The sequence below is a fragment of the Oncorhynchus mykiss genome, chromosome 3, assembly GCF_013265735.2.
Source record: "Oncorhynchus mykiss isolate Arlee chromosome 3, USDA_OmykA_1.1, whole genome shotgun sequence".
Taxonomy (NCBI): Eukaryota; Metazoa; Chordata; class Actinopteri; order Salmoniformes; family Salmonidae; genus Oncorhynchus; species Oncorhynchus mykiss.
The window spans coordinates 73,300,750-73,323,715 of record NC_048567.1 but is presented as its reverse complement, the minus strand read 5'-3'; the positions used below and the strand labels follow the sequence as shown (position 1 = coordinate 73,323,715).

Below are 22,966 nucleotides of genomic sequence, written 5' to 3'. Positions count from 1 at the left end.
CAACCTAAAATATGATCATATAATTAATAATACCGTTTATACAGGTTTTATACAAATATCCTCTAAAATATATGTAACAGACCATAATTGCCTAAATGTTTTGTTTTCTTGGAAAGCTGTGAGTGTTATTATATGATACAATATCAGAAAGTCTAAGTCCTATCATCAACTGATTTAAGACAGCGTATGGCTGTGGATTGACTGCATTGACTGTACTATAATAACTCTACATGTACATATTACCTCAATTACCTCGACACCGGTGCCCCCACACATTGACTCTGTACCCCCTTTATATAGTCCCACTATTGTTATTTACTGCTGCTCTTTAATTATTTGTTATTCTTATCTCTTACTTTTTGGCAGGTATTTTGTTAAAACTGCATTGTTGGTTAAGGGCTTGTAAGTAAGCATTTCACTGTAAGGTCTACACTTGTTGTATTTGGCACATGTGACAAATAAAATGTGTTTTGATTTGTTTGAATGGCTTGTTGGCATATTGGCAGTTTTTTTTGACACAGTACCGGTACCCCCTGCTATGCATATGGGCGGCAGGTAGCCTAGTGGTTAGAGTGTTGAACAAGGGGCAGAATGTCATTGAAAATAAGAAAATTTTAAATAAGAATTTGTTCCAGGTTAAATAAAGGTCAAATGCATTTTGAAAAATGTATGGAATAGTCCCAGTAAGTATTAGATAGAACTCCCCCTGTAGGGAAGACAGCCTGTGGTTACCTAGGTTAACACAATTTTCTTGTCTGGTTGTTTTAGCAAATTACAAAACTACATTTAAGAAAAGTACACAATTTCTAAAGATGACTTTTGAACATTGCCTGCTCCAGAGCGTTCTCATTACTTAGAAATAGAAAAACATAACATTGTAGGTCTTCCCTCATGCCCCTTTCATGACGGGGCTAGTAGCCATGTGCTAGCTAGCTACGGACCAGATCATTAACCAAGACCAACAACACAAACACATCGACTATACAGCTACAAGTAGTGAGTGCAGTTACAAATGGACTATCCTAAACAAATTAAATGTCTTACCTGTGATGAAATGTTTTCTACACACATACAGTAGATGTGTAGCCTACTTGGCCAGTGTTTCCCCACATTTCCCACTCCGAATAGCCTGAAGCCACAGGGCTCATCTCCCAGGCGCTATTTCCTTACGTGGAAGCATTGGATTTTTGACCTGGTTACATGTACAGTGCCTTGCGAAAGTATTCGGCCCCCTTGAACTTTGCGACCTTTTGCCACATTTCAGGCTTCAAACATAAATATATAAAACTGTAGTTCATCCAGAGTGATCATGGGCCTCTTGGCTGCATCTCTGATCAGTCTTCTCCTTGTATGAGCTGAAAGTTTAGAGGGACGGCCAGGTCTTGGTAGATTTGCAGTGGTCTGATACTCCTTCCATTTCAATATTATCGCTTGCACAGTGCTCCTTGGGATGTTTAAAGCTTGGGAAATCTTTTTGTATCCAAATCCGGCTTTAAACTTCTTCACAACAGTATCTCGGACCTGCCTGGTGTGTTCCTTGTTCTTCATGATGCTCTCTGCGCTTTTAACGGACCTCTGAGACTATCACAGTGCAGGTGCATTTATACGGAGACTTGATTACACACAGGTGGATTGTATTTATCGTCATTTAGGTCAACATTGGATCATTCAGAGATCCTCACTGAACTTCTGGAGAGAGTTTGCTGCACTGAAAGTAAAGGGGCTGAATAATTTTGCACGCCCAATTTTTCAGTTTTTGATTTGTTAAAAAAGTTTGAAATATCCAATAAATGTCGTTCCACTTCATGATTGTGTCCCACTTGTTGTTGATTCTTCACAAAAAAATACAGTTTTATATCTTTATGTTTGAAGCCTGAAATGTGGCAAAAGGTCGCAAAGTTCAAGGGGGCCGAATACTTTCGCAAGGCACTGTACATTGAACAACACAGCAGCTTTTCGGCATGTTTTGTTATTTCTGTGTAACAAAAAATCTATGACCCCCAATTTGTGGGCGTGGTCAAGGGAATTCCTTATTATTACGCCAACAAACATACGATGCAAATAATCTTCCAATTCATTGTTTTACACAATATCTTATCGCAGCATTGGTGATCCATGGTTGACCAATTCCCTGACCAACATGGCTGACCTGTTATCCCATCATAAGAAAGTTGATGTCCATTCTAATATTCCAATTCCTAATTCTATGATTAGGATATGATGATATCATAAAGACTGATGTGATGATTTAAAGACTGTCTCTGAAATATGGCAATTTATCAGCAAGCTAAGTGAACTTCCTCAGGTGTTTGGATGTTGTTGGGTTTAAATACTGACACCTGTTTGTTATTCGCCAGAGGCTGTCATTTATTGAGATACACATTTTGAATAATGAACTAAGATTCCTTACTATGCAAACACACAGCCACCCACCCAACTGCCAGCCCACACACATGCCCACACTGTGTCCTCTCCTGCAACAGCAATGACTGTCCTCATTAAAATGCCATTACATGGGCTGCTATGTATCCCCAGGAGCAGTAAGGACTGTCCTCATTAAAATGCCATTAGCTGGACTGTTCTGTATCACTAGGCTCAGTGAGGAGTGTCCTCATTAAAATGCCATTAGCTGGACTGTTCTGTATCACTAGGCTCAGTGAGGAGTGTCCAACTGAAAAGGCCCTTACCTCGGCTGTTCTGACTGTATCTCCAGGCTAGGTGATGCATGACAACACTTAAACCTGCCTGAGGACAATTGGAGTGTTTGTGTCAAACAGCAAATAAAAATAATTTTAGTGGCTGACACAGATAATTCCCATTCTCCATACATCTTCATCATTCCCTCACTCTCTCCCCTCTTCTCTCCTTCCTTCAACTGCCAGGAGAACCACTGCCAGGAGAACCACTGCCAGGAGAACCACTGCCAGGAGAACCACTGCCAGGAGAACCACTGCCAGTACCTGGAAAGTGTCACATGTACACTGGCCTACACACAATACCACATAATGTAAAAGTGGAATTATGTAAAAAATATATAGAAATATATTCAAATTAATAAAACATTTAAAACTGAAATATCTTGAGTCAATAAGTATTAGTGCTGAGCGATCAACTGACATTTAGTTATTTCTTTGGTTGTTAAACAACAAAGTGACGACGTCTGTTCAATTACTTGAATTCCATTTAATTCCGGTTTTTGTGAGCCCAACGTGTTGTTTCTCTGTAGAGAAATCTAATTATTCACGACAGAAATCAAGTCAACCATGTGGGACGCTAGGCTGAAGGGAGTTGTGTTTTTCGTTAAGCAAATATTCAACTTGGTTCAGCTCAGAAACATGGTAATTAACTGCAATACCATAATCCATTGACCCATTTGGAGATGGATCAGAGAGGAACAGGCGAAGCAAGATGTTTGACTCTCGCCAAAATCTGTCCAAACTAAGCCCAATGCGTTTATATGGGTTTATTTTTGACCTAAGATTGCCTCCTGCCTTCCCGCCTTTGGGACAATAACTCCCATTGTTAGGGCGGAGACGAGAGCATCTTGTCATTATATACAGATATCTGGACGGATACTTTTATGCCTGCTACTAAAGATTTTTTACAACTAAACCAAGATAGACCACAGCCAGTTTTTTCCAATGGGAACAAATGAGTCATAGTGGGCAGAACAAGCAAGGAGGTGGGCAGAGCCAAGCGCGAGCTAGTGAGATCCTATTGGCGAGTTCTAGCATGCATCTGCATATTTCCACCTGCTCTGTGAAGTGCGCGTGTGCAATAACTCAATTCACCTTTGCACTCCTAAACAACACCATTTTTTTTTTTGAGTGAAGTCTACAAAACGTAGTCCACTCTGTTCATAACATATTCTAATTTTGAGAACAGAAAACTGTGTTGAAATCAAATGTTTCATCGATGAGAAAATTAGCAGAATGTTGGCCAAAATGAATCTTGTTCCATTTTCTTCCACTACCAGCCAGTGGGCTTCCTCTCACTAAGCCAAGTGGATGCTTTTCATTTATGCATCCGGTTAAATATCTGTCTCATTGTTCTGTCTGTGCTGCTATGTTAAGTTATATGCACATGAGAGAGGAATGTGCACAACACGATGAGAGGGACAGAGACAGTTTGTGAAAGTACGCTTTATCTACTTTGAAGAACTAGTAAAAGGATTTTGTCAAACAACTCTGCAGCATAGGCTACTTAGGCAGGTTAGATAACTAGGATGACTACAGACAGTACAGCATGGGGAGCACATACTGTAGATAACGTTAGGTTTGACTGGCAGACTGCTACTGTCTGAGCAGAGAAGAAACAGATGATGACTTTACAGAATGAAAAATAATAAAGTCATCAAATACAAACAAAGTAATATACACAACTTAAATATCTTATTATTTCAGAGTAATAATGGTAATAAAAAGACAGAGTGGCCAAATTAGAGTTTTGACTTAAATATACTTGGAAATATATGGGCAAGACCTGTAAATGGTTGCCTAGTGATGATCAACACCAATTTGACAGAGTTTGTAGAATTTTGAAAAGAATAATGGGCAAATATGTCTTGTGCAAAGCTCTTAGAGACTTACCCAGAAAGATTGACAACTGTAATCGCTGCCAAAAGTGCTTCTACAAAGTATTGATTTAGGGGTGTGAATACTTATGTCAATGAGATATGTCTGTATTTCCTTTCCAATACATTTGCAAACATTTCTGAAAACATATTGTCTCTTGTCATTATGGGGTATTGAGAACAAAATCTAATTAATCCATTTTGAATTCAGGCTGTAACACATCAAAATGTGGAATAAATTAAGGGGTATTATCACTTTCTGAAGGCATTGTATTACTCCTACCATAAGGTAGCATGCAGTAGTTAAATTATGTCGTCATATACACTATATATACAAAAGTATGTGAACACCGCTTCAAGTTAGTTGATTCGGCTATTTCAGCCACACCCATTGCTGACAGGTGTATAAAATTGAGTACACAGCCATGTAATCTCCATAGGAGAGCTCGGTGACTTTCAACGTGGCACCGTCATAAGATGTGACCTTTCCAACAAGTCAGTTCATCAAATTTCAGCCCTGCTAGAGCTGCCCCAGTCAACTGTAATTGATGTTGTTGTGAAGTGGAAGCGTCTAGGAGCAACAACGGTTCAGCCGTGAAGTGGTAGGCCACACAAGCTCATAGAATGGGACCATGGAGTGCTGAAGCGCGTAGCATGTAAAACTCGTCTGTCCTCGGTTGCAACGCTCACTACCCGGTTCCAAACTGCTTCTGGAAGCAACGTATGGGAGCTTCATGAAATGGGTTTCCATGGCCGAGCAGCCGCACACAAGCCTAAGATCACACTGCTCAATGCCAAGCGTAGGCTGGAGTTATGTAAAGCTCGCAGCCATTGCACTCTGGGGCAGTGGAAACCATTTTTCTGGAGTGATGAAACCCTAATTAGTGCTAAGGTACAGTAATTTATGGTGAGGATCAAGTCTAATCTTAGCTTCATCCAAAACAGAGACAAATGGTTCCTGGTTATGTACACTGGAACTCAGACAGCACTGCAAACCTGGGTTGTCTGCATTAGCTAAAGCCTAGGCATTAGCTCAGGGAGCTAACACAAACCTTCTGCTGTTCTAATTTCATTGTCCTGCTAATTGTACTTTCATATCTGCATTTTCTTCGTAAAAGGAGCTTTGTGGATAATGTTTTTAGTAGCCACTCTTATCCAGTAGTGAGGGTACACATTTTTGTACTGGTCCCCCATCAGAATTGAAACCTTAACCCTGGCATTGCAAGTGCTATGCTCTACCAACTGAGCCACACAGGAGCACAGGATAAAGAGTATCATCATTATGAACATTATAATGAGCGGGACAGCAAATTTAATTTGAACTCCTGTCATTGACAGCTACAAATGGGTCCTGCATGAGTACACCAGAACAAGTTGACATGAAGGACATCTATTTAAAGTAGTCGTGTTACGCTTTCTCCCTTTGCCTATTCTCCTACGTCTTCTCCTCCTCCTCTCCTCCCTATTCCCTTCTCCCTTCCCTACCTTCTCTCCACCTCCCTACTCCCTCCTCCCTTCCCTACCTCCTCTCCCCCTCCCCTCCCTACCTCATCCCTTCCTCTCCCCCTCCCCTCCCATCCCTACCTCCTACGCTCCTCTCCTCCTCCCCTACCTACCTTGTCCCCGCCCTACCACCACTCCTCCACTCCTACCTTACCCCTCACTATCTCCTCCTCCCCTCACTATCTCCTCCCCGCTTCCCTTCCCTACCTTGTCCCTGCATTACCTCCATTCCGCCAAACTACCTCCCCTCCCTATCTCCTCTCCTCCCCCCTCCCTACCGCCTCTCCTCCTCCCCTCCCGCCTCTCTAACCCCTCACTCCTCCCTACCTCCTCCCTGACCCCTCCCTATCTACTCCTCCCCGACCCCTCCCTAACCCCTCCCTTTCTACTCCTCCCTAACCCCTCCCTCCCCATCTACTCCTCCCCGACCCCTCCCTAACCCCTCCCTATCTACTCCTCCCTACCTCCTCCCCAACCCCTCCCTATCTACTCCTCCCCACCTCCTCCTCCCCTCTTTTGCTGATTCCTTTTCTTTTCCCTTTGTCTATTACTTTCTTCCCTCCGTTCCCTCCATTTCCACCACCATTTCTCTTTCTCAGTCCTCCACTCTTTCAACACTGTCAAATACAGTATAAGGCTTCATGAACTCTGGGCACCTACACAAACCCAGTTGATATTATTGATACAGAGCTGCATTTATCATGGGGTCTGTGACTGCTCCCTTCCGTTCTCATCAGCTGTTTCTACATCAACAGGGATAACAACAGTGTGATGGATTCATTCCACACAGCCCTCCAACCATGCATGCTTGTGTAAAAAGAGTCCAGGTCCACTGCTCTGATAGAGTCGTCCAAACCGTGTGAGTCGGAATCTAGAGGCCTTTGCAAGGAACACACACTTTTCCTTCACATCAATTTTTTTAAGAGAAAGTTTCCCTTCGTCTCTTTTGACATTTGTGATGTTGACATGTCAGTAGTCCTGGGAGGTGTTGGTGTTCGCTCAGTGCTCTGCTGAGAGCTCATTCTCAATCTGAGCACAGACAACCCACATACAACCCACAGAGAACTCCTGGGATGCCTGTTATACATGAAGAGTGATAGCAGCAGTAGTAGTAGTGACTCTACATTCTGATGAGCAGATCAAGCCATGTGTATTCCAGGCAGTTTCTCCTGTTATTTACTCATCTGCTGTGCTAACAGCCTTAACCGCTAACAGACTTAACCGATAGGCTACCTGCTATCCACTATATGCTAACAGACCTAACCGCTAATAGACTCAACCGCTAAGCTACCTGCCATCCACTACATTCTAACAGATTTAACCGCTAACAGACTTAACCGATAGGCTACCTGCTGTCCACTATATGCTAACAGATTTAACCGCTAACAGACTTAACCGATAGGCTACCTGCCGTCCACTATATGCTAACAGATTTAACCGCTAACAGACTCAACTGCTAGGCTACCTGCCGTCCACTACATGCTAACAGACCTAACCGCTAACAGACTTAACCACTAGGCTACCTGCCACCCACCAAACGCTAACAGACTCAAACGCTAACAGACATAACCGCTAACAGACTTAACCACTAGGCTACCTGCCACCCACCAAATGCTAACAGAGATAACCGCTAATAGACTTAACCGCTAGGCTACCTGCCACCCACTTTATGTTAACAGACTGTTAGCATGTAGTCCTCAGGAAACCTGCCTCTATAGGGGTTGCGTTAAGAAAGCAGCAGCTATGACATTGGTTAGAATGTAAAAGCAGCAAGCTAAGTCTACGATTTGTTTGTACTTCTGTCGATTACCTACATCGACTTTTGTTGACAATCCACTGTTTACCTTAACAGTGAACAGCAAAAAACAAGTCACCTGTACAACCAAGAGCCCCAAATCGTCAATCAAAGCTTATTCGTTATAGTGTTTCGTGCTTCCTTCCCGATTGCAGGACTAAGATAGGGTTTCAGTAAATCAAAGCCTAAAAAGAAACATTCCATGGGTGATATAATCATTATGTATTGGAGCTTCTATCGATTGTGTTATGGGGCACGTAAAGTTTACAGACAAAAACAATCTACGTTGGACAACTAAGGTTATTCCAAGGACTCCACCGGAGAGCTGAAGACAGAGAGTGTGTTTGATGATCTGAACAATGAGCTTAATCTTGGTGAAACTGCCACAGTCAGCCAAAGCCATGGACTGTCCCTCGGTGAGCCAACTCATCAGGGGGAGCTTCCCTTCCAAGACAGGGTCAGTGATGATGATAATGCTAATAATAATAATAATAATGCTGCTAGATGCATCATCATCATCATGCAGGCATGACGGTGGGGCGGCAGTGCCAAGTGGTTAGAGTGTTGGGTCAGTAACCGAAAGGTTGCTTCATCAAATCCCTGAACTGACAAGGTAAACATCTGTTATTCTGCTCCCGAACAAGGCAGTTAACCTTCCCCAGTAGGCTGTTATTGCAAATAAGAATTTGTTCTTAACTGACTTGTCTAGTTAAATAAAGGTTAACTAAAGGGGGGCATCAAACAGGCATATTCTACGAGTGAGTACAGAGAATTCCCCCCAAAAATGTATCCGCTCAGTCAATTTTATCTTGCCTATCCTGCTCCCTTTTTTTTCTAGCGTTCAGGATGTTCCATCTGAAATCCATTTTATTAAGAATAAAGGCTGGTGGTGGTGGAGGAGGAACTGCTGGGCATTCAAAACCTAAATACTGGTTATATTTGATTATAAAGTTAGGGAATAACAGTAAATGAATAAAGATAAAAGATACAGGGAAACAGAGAGAATGTGAGTGTCCATAGAGCCCCACTGTACTTGTTCTCAACTGGCCTACCTGGTTAAATAAAGGTGAAATCAAAAAATGTAAAATTAACAGTAGAGGTGTTATAATACCCATAAAACCTAGCAGTCAAACGGGGAAATGGAACTCTATTACAGAGGAGTCATTAGTCTGTGTGTAATACTACATAATACAGAGTACTCCTGTCCAAAACTTCAGGAATCTTTTAAATACCTAACAAAACTACATATGAATGTATTATAGTGCTTAATTGTGTCATTCCATGACATAGACTGACCAGGTGAAAGCTAGGATCCCTTATTGATGTCGCTTGTTAAATCCACTTCAATCAGTATAGATAAAGGCAATTGAGACATGGACTGTGTATGTGTGCCAATTCAGGGTGAATGGGCAAGACAACATATTTATGTACCTTTAACAACGGGGTATGCTAGTAGTAGGTTCCAGGCACACTGGTTTGTGTCAAGAACTGCAAAGCTGCTGGAGATTTCACGCTCAATAGTTTCCCGTGTGTAACAAGAATTGTCCACTACCCAAAGGACATCCAGCCAACATGACACAACTGTGTGAAGCATTGGAGTCGACATGGGCCAGCATCCTTGTTGTAACTCAATATTAGGAAGGTGTTCCTAATTGTTTGGTATACTCTGTGTATTTTCAAATAACTTCCCTTTTTCTGGCCTGAAAACTGACTAACAAACTGACTAACAAATCGATAAAATAAAAATACATGCGGCCCTCTGTTTCTAAATCCCGATGTGGCCCTCGAGCCAAACACTTTGCCCACCCCTGGAACACTGCACCAACTACGCAGCACTCTCGAAGACCAGCAGATCAGTTGTGGTACAACTGAAGCCATAGCATCTCTCCCTAAATAGTAATGTTGGGTGACACTACAATTGTGGCCAAAAGTTTTGAGAATGACAGAAATATTCATTTTCTCAAAGTCTGCTGCCTCAGTTTGTAATGATGGCAATTTGCATATACTCTAACATGTTATGAAGAGTGATCAGATGAATTGCAATTAATTGCAAAGTCCCTCTTTGCTATGCAAATGAACTGAATCCCCCAAAAACATTTCCACTGTGTCACGCCCTGGCCTTAGTATTTTGTGTTTTCTTTATTATTGTGGTTAGGCCAGGTTGTGACATGGGTGATTATGTGTTTGTCTTGTCTAGGGGTTTTTGTAGATTGATGGGGTTGTTTTCAGTGTAGTATTCTAGGTAAGTCTATGGTTGCCTAGAGTGGTTCTCAATCAGAGGCAGGTGTTTATCGTTGTCTCTGATTGGGAACCATATTTAGGCAGCCATATTCTTTGGTTATTTCGTGGGTGATTGTTTCCTGTCTCGGTGTTTTGCACCAGTTAGGACTGTTTCGGTTTTCCACGTTTTCTTATTTTGTATATGTATATTGTTCACGTTATCATCTTTATTAAGATGTTCAACCATAACCACGCTGCATTTTGGTCCTCCTCTCCTTCCCAGGAAGAAAACCGTAACACACTGCATTTCAGCCCTGCCATAAAAGGACCAGCTGACATCATGTCAGTGATTCTTTCGTTAACACAGGTCTGAGTGTTGACGAGGACAGGGCTGGAGATCACTCTGTCATGCTGATTGAGTTTGAATAACAAACTGGAAGCTTCAAAAGAGGGTGGTGCTTGGAATCATTGTTCTTCCTCTGTCAAACACGGTTACCTGCAAGGAAACACGTGCCGTCATCATTGCTTTGCACAAAAAGGGCTTCACAGGCAAGGATATTGCTGCCAGTAAGATTGCACCTAAGTCAACCATTTATCAGATCATCAAGAACTTCAAGGAGAGCGGTTCAATTGCTGTGAAGAAGGCTTCAGGGTGCCCAAGAAAGTCCAGCAAGTGCCAGGACCGTCTCCTAAAGTTGATTCAGCTGCGGGATCGGGGCACCATCAGTACAGAGCTTGCATCTGCACGCACAGTGAGGAGAAGACTTTTGGAGGATGGTCTGGTGTCAAGAAGGGCAGCAAAGAAGCCACTTCTCTCCAGGAAAAACATCAGGGACAGACTGATATTCTGCAAAAGGTATAGCGATTGGACTGCTGAGGACTGGGGTAAAGTCGTTTTCTCTGATGAATCCCCTACCGATTGTTTGGGGCATCCGGAAAAAAGCTTGTCCAGAGAAGACAAGGTGAGCGCTACCATCAGTCCTGTGTCATGCCAACAGTAAAGCATTCTGAGACCATTCATGTGTGGGGTTGCTTCTCAGCCAAGGGAGTGGGTTCACTCACAATTTTGACTAAGAACACAGCCATGAATTGTAACGCTCGTCGGAAGAAGTGGACCAAGGTGCAGCGCGGTACGTGTTCATAATTCTTTATTTAATCCAAACAAAAGAACAACGAACGTCACATTCGGAAGGCGACACAGAGCTAACAAAAAAAACATCCCACAACCTAAGGTGGCAAAACAGGCTGCCTAAGTATGATTCCCAATCAGAGACAACGATTGACACCTGTCCCTGATTGAGAACCATACCCGGGCCAAAACATAGAAACACAAAACCTAGAAATAAAGAACATAGAATGCCTACACAAATCACACCCTGACCAAACCAAATAGAAACATAAAAAGGATCTCTAAGATCAGGACGTGACATGAATAAAGAATGGAACCAACACATCCTTCGAGAGCAACTTCTCCCACTATCCAGGACCAGTTTGGTGTCGAACAATGAATTTTCTAGCATGATGGAGCACCTTGCCATAAGGCAAAAGTGATAACTAAGTGGCTCGGGGAACATCAATATTTTGGGTCCATGGCCAGGAAACTCTCCAGACCTTAATCCCATTGAGAACTTGTGGTCAATCCTTAAGAGGTGGGTGGACAAACAAAACCCCACAAATTCTGACAAACTCCAAGTATTGATTATGCTATAATGGGCTTCAGTCAGGATGTGGTTCAGAAGTTAATTGACAGCATGCCATGGTGGATTGTAGAGGTCTTGAAAAAGAAGGGTCAACACTGCAAATATTGACTCTTTGCATCAACTTCATGTAATTGTCAATAAAAGCCTTTGACACTATGAAATGCTTGTAATTATACTTCAGTATTCCATAGTAACACCTGACAAAAATATCTAAAGACACTGAAGCAGCAAACTTTGTGGACATTAATATTTGTGTCATTCTCAAAACTTTTGGCCACGACTGTACATGTCAACTTTTATTGACGTTTATTTAACTTTGTTTGTGTTTATTTGTCCTTGATCAATGTTCATTCCTCCTGACTACTTAACTCTGTTTTAAGGAGTGATGTAACAGATGTGACACAGTTTTTTGTTCTCTGAGTTTTTCTCTGCAGAGTTTTACCACATTAAATCCTCCAGCACTGTGGGGTTCTGTTGGGTTACCAGTGGTTCACAGGGTTCTTCATTAACATTCTATGGGCATCTAAGCAGTTATTTAGCCTGCACCTTAAATGTGGTGTGTGTATATATAGCCTGAAATAAACAACCAGGATGTATATCTGCTACTCTTTGATGGGAAGGTCCCACCACCTGGCCATTAAAACCTCTGCCTCCGCCTGGCTCGCTCTGATTACTAAAAATGCACTTTGATGTTGGGCAGGCAATAATGTGATTTGTTTGGCAGTGCCAGGTCTCCCACTATGCAAATTGAATTGAATTCCAGCAAATCAGAATCCTAAAAAAATATGTTTTTCTGCCACAGCTGGATGGAGGAGGTTTAGTGTAAATATATAAGGCAATAAAATTGATCATCATAGAGATTTATCTGGCGTCCCTTGCAGCTGAGACCTATTCTGCCTATAATCTGGATTTAAAAAACAGAGATTACCCTGCCGCACGTGTCTCTGTGTGTCTGTGTGTGTCTGTGTGTGCTTGCAAGCATGCATGTGTGTTGTACAAAGGGCATTGTACTAGGCTCTCCCCTCTGTCTTACCCTGTAGAGTGCAGTGTGTAGGAGAGATGAACAATCTAAGGTCTTCATCTTTTGCTGTTCACAGCCTACAGCCATTCATATCCTCTAACCACCCATATCCTCTAACTACCCATCCCCTCTAACCAACATTCTCTTCTAACCACCCTCTACTCTAACCACCCATGTCTCTTTCTGCCAGACATCTCCTCTTACAACCCATCTCCTCTAACAATCCATCTCCTCTAACCACCCGTCTCCTCAAACCACTCATCTCATCTCCTCTAACCACCCCTCTCCCTTTCTGCCACCCATCTCCTCTAACCACCCATCTCCTCTAACCACCCATCTCCTCTAACCACCCACCTCCTCTAACCACCCATCTCCTCTAACCACCCATCTCCTCTAACCACCCATCTCCTCCAACCACCCATCTCCTCTCCTCTTTCACAGACATGTCAGTGAGAGACCGTCAAACCCACACAGACATGTCAGTGAGAGATCGTCAAACCCACACAGACATGTGTCTTTATACTTGTGTGTATAAGGTAGTTGTTGTGAAATTGTTAGATTACTTGTTAGATATTACTGCACGGTCGGAACTAGAAGCACAAGCATTTCGCAACACTCGCATTAACATCTGCTAACAATGTGTATGTGACCAATAAAATTTGATTTGATTTGACATGTTAGTGAGAGACCATCAAACACAGACAGACACGTTAGTGAGAGACCTTCAAACACAGACAGACATGTCAGTGAGAGACAGTCAAACCCAGACAGACATGTCAGTGAGAGACAGTCAAACCCAGACAGACATGTCAGTGAGAGACAGTCAAACCCAGACAGACATGTCAGTGAGAGACAGTCAAACCCAGACAGACATGTCAGTGAGAGACAGTCAAACCCAGACAGACATGTCAGTGAGAGACAGTCAAACACATGTTTGTGAGAGTAGAAATCAAAGAAGCAGCCAGACTCAAAGACATGTTCTCTGAGTTCAGAGAAAGTCCAATCCGGTCACAGTGGAAGTGAGAATAATGAGAAAGGAGGATATAACCGAGAATATCTTCAAATATTCCTTCTTAAAGCCTTGGGGTTGGCCTTATGGAAAGAATGAGATATTCCCTGCTTGTCTGAGTTAGATAGCGGAGTGGAAACGAATAGGGAAGGACATTTTTTATTCACTTCAAACCTTTCCTCACTCTTCATGAAGGCATCCACCTGCTGTTGCAATTTCAGGGATGTACAAAGGCCAAAGGTATGTGGACACCTGCTCGTCGAACCTCTCATTCCAAAATCATGAGCATTAATATGGTGCTGGTCCCCCTGTTGCTGCTTTAACAGCCTCCAATCCTCTGGGAAGGCTTTCTACTAGATGTTGGAACATTGCTTAGGGGACTTGCTTCCATTCAGCCACAAGAGCATTAGTGAGGTTAGGCATTGATGTTGGGCGATTACGCCTGTCTCGCAGTCGGCGTTCCAATTCATCCCAAAGATCTTAGATGGGGTTGAGGGCAGGGCTCTGTGCAAGCCAGTCAAGTTCTTCCACATCGATCTCGACAAACTATTTCTGTATGGACCTCGCTTTGTGCACAGGGGCATTGTCATTCCTAAACATGAAAGGGCCTTCCGCAAACTGTTGCCACAATGTTGGAAGCATTGTCTAGAATGTCACTGTAAGCTCTAATGTTACGATTTACCTTCACTGGAACTAAGGGGCCTAGCCTGAACCATGAAAAACAGCCCCGGACCATTATTACTCCTCCTGTGTGTGTGTGTGTGTGTGTGTGTGTGTGTGTGTGTGTGTGTGTGTGTGTGTGTGTGTGTGTGTGTGTGTGTGTGTGTGTGTGTGTGTGTGTGTGTGTGGTTGAGATGCGAATCAATTTCACAGAAGGACAGAAAATTCACTGGTACACTGCCTTTGTCACGTATAATCCCTCTCCGGCCTCTAGGTCATCAGGCTGCTGATTATCCTGCACACCTGTCACCATCGTCTCACGCACCTGCGCCTCATGACACTCACCTGGACTCCTTCACCTCCTTGATTATCTTCCCTATATCTGTCACTCCCCTTGGTTCTTTCCTCAGGTGTTATTGACTCTGTTTTCATGTCGGTGCATTGTTTGTTTCGTGTCCATTGTTTCTTTTATTTAATAAAACACACTCCCTGAACTTGCTTCCTGACTCTCAGCGCACTCGTTATAGCTTTGAATGATTTTAAAATACACACAACCTTAAAAGATTTTCCAATCTCACTTATGTAGTTCTCTTTTCACTTTTGTGTTAAAAAAAATATCTGACACATATTTAGTGACTGTAGATCAAGAATTCAAGTCCACAGAAACATGAAAATCTGAGGCAGCGGGAAGCTCTATACACTGGCCTGAGATGAGCTGAGCAAGAAGAAAATAAATCTTTATAATAATGTTAACTGCCTCCTAGAATGAATCCTACTACGCCGGCTCTGACACTCGTCGGATGTGGCAGGGCGTAAAGACGATTAGGTACTAAAAAGGGAAGCCCAGCCATGAGCTGCCCAGTCACTCGCGCCTACGGGATGTGCAAAATGCCTTTTATGCTCGCTTTGAGGCAAGGATCACTGACACATGTATGAGAGCACCAGCTGTTCTGGATAACTGTGTGATCACGCTCTACGTAGCCAATGTGAGCAAGACTTTAAACAGGTCAACGTTCACAAAAAATATGCGGGGCCAGATGGGTTACCAGGACGTGTACTCAAAGCATGCGCAGACCAACTGACATTTTCAATCTCTCCCTGACTGAGTCTGTAATACCTACATGTTTCAAACAGACCACCATAGTCCCTGTGCCCAAGACAGAAAAGGTAGCCTGCCTAAAGGATTACCGCCCGTAGCACTCACGTCGGTAGCCATGAAGTGCTTTGAAAGGCTGGTCATGGCTCACATCAACATCATCATGCCAGAAACCCTAGACCCACTCCAATTCGCATACCGCCCCAACAGATCCACAGATGACGCAATTTCAACTGCACTCCACACTGCCATTTCCCACCTGGAAAAAATAACACCTATGTGAGAATGCTGTTCATTGACTACAGCTCAGTGTTCAACACCATAGTGCCCAAAAATCTCATCATTAAGCTAAGGACCCTGGGACTAAACACCTCCCTCTGCAACTGGATCCTGGACTTCCTGATGGGCCACCCCCAGGTGGTAATTGTAGGCAACAACACATCTGCCACGCTGATCCTCAACACTGGGGCAATCAGGGGTGCCTGTTTGGTGTTTGGCCTTGTAGTCGTGGGTGACCAGGGAGCACAGGAGGGGTGCCAGGTCAACAACCTCTCTCTTAATGTGAGAAAGACAAAGGAGCTGATTGTGGAATATAGAAAAAGGAGGGCCCCATTAACATCTACGGGACTGATGTGGAGCGGGTCAAGAGTTTCAAGTTCCTTGGTGTCCACATCACTAACAAACTACAGTCCAAACACATCAAGAGAGTTGTGAAGAGGGCACGACAATACCTTTTCCCCCTCAGAAGACTGAAAAGATTTGGCATGGGTCCTCAGATCCTCAAAAGGTTCTGCAGCTGCACCATCGAGAACATCCTGCCTGGTTGCATTACCACCTGGTATGGCGCTACAGAGAGTAGTACGTACGGCCCAGTACATCACTGGGGCCACGATTCCTGACATCCAGGACCTATATACTAGGCGGTGTCAGAGGAAGGCCCAAAGAATTGTCAGACTCCAGTCACCCAAGTCATAGACTGTTTTCTCTGCTACCGTACGGTAAGCGGTACCGGAGTGCCAAGTCTAGGACCAAAAGGCTCCTTAACAGCTTCTACCTCCAAGCCATAAGACTGCTGAACAACTAAACTAACCAAATGGCCACCCGGACTATTTACATTGACCCCCCCTTTGTTTTTACACTGCTGCTACTCGCTGTTTATTATCTATGTATGGTCACTTTACAAATGACCTTGACCAGTTGCATCTCTAGGGGCGCTATTTCATTTTTGGATAAAAAACGTTCCCGTTTTAAGCGCGATATTTTGTCACGAAAAGATGCTCGACTATGCATATTCTTGACAGTTTTTGGAAAGAAAACACTCTGAAGTTTCAGAATCTGCAAAGATTTTGTCTGTAAGTGCCCCAGAACTCATTCTACAGGCGAAACCAAGATGATACGTCAAACAGGAAATGAGCAGAATTTCTGAAGCTCTGTTTTCTAATGTCTCCTTATATGGCTGTGAATGCGACAGGAATAAGCTTAGACCTTCTGCCGTTTCCCCAAGATGTCGGCAGCATTGTGACGTATTTGTAGGCATATCATTGGAAGATTGACCATAAGAGACTACATTTTCCAAGTGTCCGCCTGGTGTCCTGCGTCGAAACTGGTGCGCAAAGCCATGTGCAAGTATTTTTCCATTTGATTGAGAGGGGAAACCATGCTTCCACGAACGATATATCATCGAAGAGATATGTGAAAAACACCTTGAGGATTGATTCTAAACGACGTTTGCCATGTTTTCAGTCGATATTATGGAGTTAATTTGGAAAAAAGTTCGCGTTTTGAGGACTGAATTTTCGGGTTTTTTTGGTAGCCAAATGTGATGTACAAAACGGAGCTATTTCTAATACACAAAGAATCTTTTTGGAAAAACTGAGCATCTGCTATCTAACTGAGAGTCTCCTCATTGAAAACATCTGAAGTTCTTCAAAGGTAAATGATTTTATTTGAAGGCTTTTATGTTTTTGTTGAAATGTTGCGTGCTGGATGCTAACGCTAATGCTAACGCTAAATGCTACGCTAGCTAGCTACTTTTACACAAATTATTGTTTTCCTATGGTTGAGAAGCATATTTTGAAAATCTGAGATGACAGTGTTGTTTACAAAAGGCTAAGCTTGAGAGATGGCATATTTATTTCATTTCATTTGCGATTTTCATGAATAGTTAACGTTGCGTTATGGTAATGAGCTTGAGTCTGTATTCACGATCCCGGATCCGGGATGGGGAGATCAGAAAGGTTAACCTGTACCCCTGCACATTGACTCGGTACCGGTACACCCTGTATATTGTTATGTACAGTTCTTGTGTTGCCTTTTGACTGATTCGATTTTTAAAACTTTTGTTTATTTAGTAAATATTTTCTTAACGCTACTTCTTGAACTGCACTGTTGGTTGAGGGCGCATGTGACAAATACATTTTGATTTGATTTGATAACTCTATTTAATATGACAGGAATGCATTTTTACTCTAGTGAGAATTTCCTTTTCCGAGTACTTCTCCTACTCCAATACTGTGCATTCAAATTGCTATATTCTACGCTATGCTCCAGAACATAATTTTTTCCCAATCTCTCATTCAGACTTCTTCACTTCACTCTGCCACCTCCTACCAAGGATCTCTGCACTCTGTTTGAGACAGAAGGACCCTTTCCACTGGGCACAGGCGTCAATTCAATGTATATTCCACATTAGCTCAACATCATTTCATTGAAATGACGTGGAAATAACATTGATTCAACCAGTGTGTGCCCAGTGGTTTGGCTTCCCCAGAAACCCTCCTCAGAGTAACGGATGTCGTTACAAATAGCTATTCCTTTGATTAGCCTGTTTGCTAATTCGGATGACCCAAAGCAAATGGTTTTACTTCAAAGCCTAGATGGAGTTGAACACATCACACGGAAGAGAGGATGGGTTTTTCTGCATAACATTACCGAAATAAATGAAATCAAAGAGTCAGTAGTCCACTTGAAAAGCATAACCATGTGGAGTTTCTTTCTTCAAGCCACACTCCTCAATCCCTTTTCCCACCCACAGTGAGCCCATAGCATTTGTGTATATAAACGGACCATGGCCATGTTACTGCCAATCTCAGTTCAGGAAATGGCCGGGACGGTTATCACAGAATTCAGATAACTCGTTGTGACATTTGCCAAATCTCAGCCAGAACCACGTGTCTTGTTATAGCAAGGGAGTCATCTCAGACATCCCAGACCTATAGCAACAGCACTAGGTCTGGGAATAATTTCAGATTTTCTTGGCCACTTCAAAAGGGGAGAAAATACATCTGTCCAAAGAGACTTAAGAGTCTGCAGACTGCAGTCCACATGGCTAAAAGCTCCTCAGCAGGAAATATAATGTCTTATGTTGGAGCTCTAACCTCAGTCCACATGGCACTTTTGTGTTGTTGTGGTCCCTGGGAGAATAAGGACAGCAACCTCTGCTCTGCTGACTTTGACTATTAAATTAAATGTTTATTTAATATGTAAACATCAATCCAAACGATATAAATTATTGGATAAATTATTGGACTATATATAAATTCACACATGAGGTCCTGAGCGCTCTGGAACAGGTTTTCATCAAGGATCTCTCTGTACTTTGCGCTGTTCATCTTTGCCACGATCCTGACTAGTCTCCCAGTCCCTGCCGCTGAAAAACATCCCCACAGCATGATGCTGCCACCACCATTTTAGGGATGGTGCCAGGTTTCCTCGAGACGTGACGTTTGGCATTCAGGCCAAAGACTTCAATCTTGGTTTCATCAGACCGGAGAATCTTGTTCCTCATGGTCTGAGAGTCTTTAGGTGCCTTTTGGCAAACTCCAAGCGGGCTGTCATGTGCCTTTTACTGAGGAGTGGCTTCCATCTGGCCACTCTATCATAAAGGCCTGATTGGTGGAGTACTGCATAGATGGTTGTCCTTCTGGTAGGTTCTCCCATCTCCAAAGAGGATCTCTAGAGCTCTGTCAGAGTGATCATCGGGTTCTTGGTCACCTCCCTGACCAAGACACTTCTCCCCCGATTGCTCAGTTTGGCTGGGTGGCCAACTCTAGGAAGAGTCTTGGTGGTTACAAACTTCTTCCATTTAAGAACGATGGAGGCCACTGTGTTCTTGGCGATCTTCAATGCTCCAAATATTTTTTCGTACACTTCCCCAGATCTGTGCTTTGACACAATCTTGTCTCGGAGCTCTACGGACAATTCCTTTGACCTCATGGCTCGGTTTTTGCTCTGACATGCACTGTCAACTGTGGGACCTTATATAGAAAGGTGTGTGCCTTTCCAAATCATGTCCAATCAACGGAATTTACCACAGGTGGACTCCAAGTTGTAGAAACATCTCAAGGATAATTAATGGAAACAGGATGCACCTGAGATAAAGTCTCATAACAAAGGGTCTGAATACGTATGTAAATAAGGTATTTCAGTTGTTGTTGTTTTTTATACATTTGCAAACATTTCTAAAAACCTGTTTTCGCTTTGTCATTATATGGTGTTGTGTGTAAATTGCCCAGGACATTTTTTTTATTTAAACCATTTTAGAATAAGGCTGTACAGTAACAAGATGTTGAAAAAAGTCAAGAGGTCTGAGTACCTTCCAAAGGCACTGCAAATATACTGTATATAATCCAATAATTATATGGATTTATATATAATCCAAACATTTATCCATATAATGTATAATGTATCTAACCATTACTGTATATATACTATATATAAGTCCAATAAATAATCATTATTATGCCTTAGTGTATGTAGCCTTTGCCTTCTATGTTTTATTACACAATGCATTGTGTGCTTATAGTACAGTGTGTTGATGATATTGTATGCTTGATGTAGACTATGCCTTCTTCACTACTCCGTGCATTGTAACCTATGCTCTGCTGCATTTCAAAAACCACTAGCCGACACCCCGTTAGTCAGCTAAGTGGGTAGGCTATTACGCACATTGCGCATCTGGACATCAACACAGAGACAAACTCGAAATGCTCCATTGACATTATTGTGACAAGTTGGGGACACATTTAGAAAACAACTTTTAGCTATTCGTTTTTGTGAAAATAACTAATTTGAAGACATTTAGAATAATATTCCAAAAAACTGGGGAGGCAGGTAGCCTAGTGGTTAGAGGCAGGTAGGCTAGTGTTTAGAGGCAGGTAGCCTAGTGGTTAAAGGCAGGTAGCCTAGTGGTTAGAGGCAGGTAGCCTAGTGGTTAGAGGCAGGTAGCCTAGTGGTTAAAGGCAGGTAGCCTAGTGGTTAGAGGCAGGTAGCCTAGTGGTTAGAGGCAGGTAGCCTAGTGGTTAGAGGCAGGTAGCCTAGTGGTTAGAGGCAGGTAGCCTAGTGGTTAAAGGCAGGTAGCCTAGTGGTTAAGAGGCAGGTAGCCTAGTGGTTAAGAGGCAGGTAGCCTAGTGGTTAGAGGCAGGTAGCCTAGTGGTTAGAGGCAGGTAGCCTAGTGGTTAGAGGCAGGTAGCCTAGTGGTTAGAGGCAGGTAGCCTAGTGGTTAGAGGCAGGTAGCCTAGTGGTTAGAGGCAGGTAGCCTAGTGGTTAGAGGCAGGTAGCCTAGTGGTTAAAGGCAGGTAGCCTAGTGGTTAAGAGGCAGGTAGCCTAGTGGTTAAGAGGCAGGTAGCCTAGTGGTTAGAGGCAGGTAGCCTAGTGGTTAGAGGCAGGTAGCCTAGTGGTTAGAGGCAGGTAGCCTAGTGGTTAGAGGCAGGTAGCCTAGTGGTTAGAGGCAGGTAGCCTAGTGGTTAGAGGCAGGTAGCCTAGTGGTTAAAGGCAGGTAGCCTAGTGGTTAAGAGGCAGGTAGCCTAGTGGTTAAGAGGCAGGTAGCCTAGTGGTTAGAGGCAGGTAGCCTAGTGGTTAGAGGCAGGTAGCCTAGTGGTTAGAGGCAGGTAGCCTAGTGGTTAGAGGCAGGTAGCCTAGTGGTTAGAGCGTTGGATTAGTATCTCGAAAGATTCCAAGATCGAATCCCCGAGCTGACAAGGTAAAAATCTGTCATTCTGCCCCTGAACGAGGCAGTTAACCTAGGCTGTCATAGAAAATAAGAATTTGTTCTTAACTGACTTGCCTAGTTAATCAAATAAAACTTGATTTGAGTATAAGAAGCTGCTACCCAGTGATTTAGTTGCCAGAGCGGTTGAAATTCTTGCAGTAAGACCAGATAAAACGAACCTACATGAATAGGGCATGCTAAACCATCTGAAGGTTTTAGTTCAGGCTAAACATTTAATAAGGACTATGAAATTACTTTTTAAAGAGGATAAAAGTTTAAAGTTCCATTAACTGAGTAAATATACAGCAGCCCTACTACACTGTAAAAAATATTTGTTGAGTCAACTTTTAAAAGTTTGTTACCCTGCTGCCTTAAAAGTTTAAGTTAAATAATATCTGAATGTCATGTTGCGTTAACTTCATCTAAAGTATGTTCAACCTAGTATAGTAAGTGAAACTGACAAATGTGTTTTAAATGACATGTTGAGTGAATTTCATACTTTTAGTCAAAAGTAACATTCTTGTAAAATGATTCACCATGAGCAAGCACAATTGGGACTAAACCTCACCTGGAGTTTGAAATCAGAACCTTTCTTGGTGAAAGCCACTGGAAAATTCTGCTATGCCACCAGGTCTGTGGCCAAGGAATAAATTGGTAACAGATTTACTGCCAATATACATGAATCAATTTGCTCTAATTTCTCACTAACAGCCTTTATTAGGCTGTAGAGCCGCATCTCGGGTCGACTCACCGAAGCAGGAGTTGATGAAGCCATACCACAAGCAGCCGTGGCGGCCCAGGAGCCACTTTCCCTTGATACTGGAGGTGAAGCTGAGCGTGGTGCCGAACGTGCACACCAGCATGTCGCTCACGCTGATGTTGAGTAGGAGCATGTTGACCGGAGTACGCAGAGTTTTAAACTTGCAGAAGAGAAGCAGTACGACGAAGTTGTTGAGGAAGCCGAATGTCATGATCAAGCCCAGGAACACAGAGAGCACGATGAAGCCAGTCCTGGACAGAGTCTCTTTCGGCGCGTCGCGCCACTCCCGGTCCAGGAAACTGAACGGGTCGTCGCTCACATTGTAGGTGTAGTTGAGGCCAGCCAGGTCAGAAAACATCCTGGATGATGTTCACGAACGCTCATATTACTCAGGCTGGGAGACGTTTGGCTGAGTTGGGGCATGCAGTGCGCGCGGAGCTCATACCATCATTACCTGGCCATGTGTCTCTCTATCTCTCGCCCCCATGTCAGCCCTTCACATAATGTCCAGACCTCCGTTTAATAGACTAGTCTACAGCTTGTCGCGTTAATCCACGCCGTTAATCACGGTGAAATATTACTCTTTCCATCAGTACAGTTTTGTTACGTCAAAAACACATCCACTAGACTACTGCGCGGC

General features: G+C 43.1%; 1 protein-coding gene across 1 annotated transcript in view; it reads right to left on the bottom strand.

Annotated features, from left to right (window-relative positions):
* The window catches only part of tmtops2b (teleost multiple tissue opsin 2b), a 46,408-nt gene extending 23,724 nt beyond the window's left edge, over positions 1 to 22,684 (bottom strand). Inside the window, exon 1 of the mRNA XM_021597939.2 lies at positions 22,318 to 22,684. Coding sequence (XP_021453614.1) covers positions 22,318 to 22,684 — 367 coding nt within the window. The remainder of the gene's footprint in view (positions 1 to 22,317) is intronic.
* Between the last annotated feature and the right edge of the window lie 282 nt (positions 22,685 to 22,966).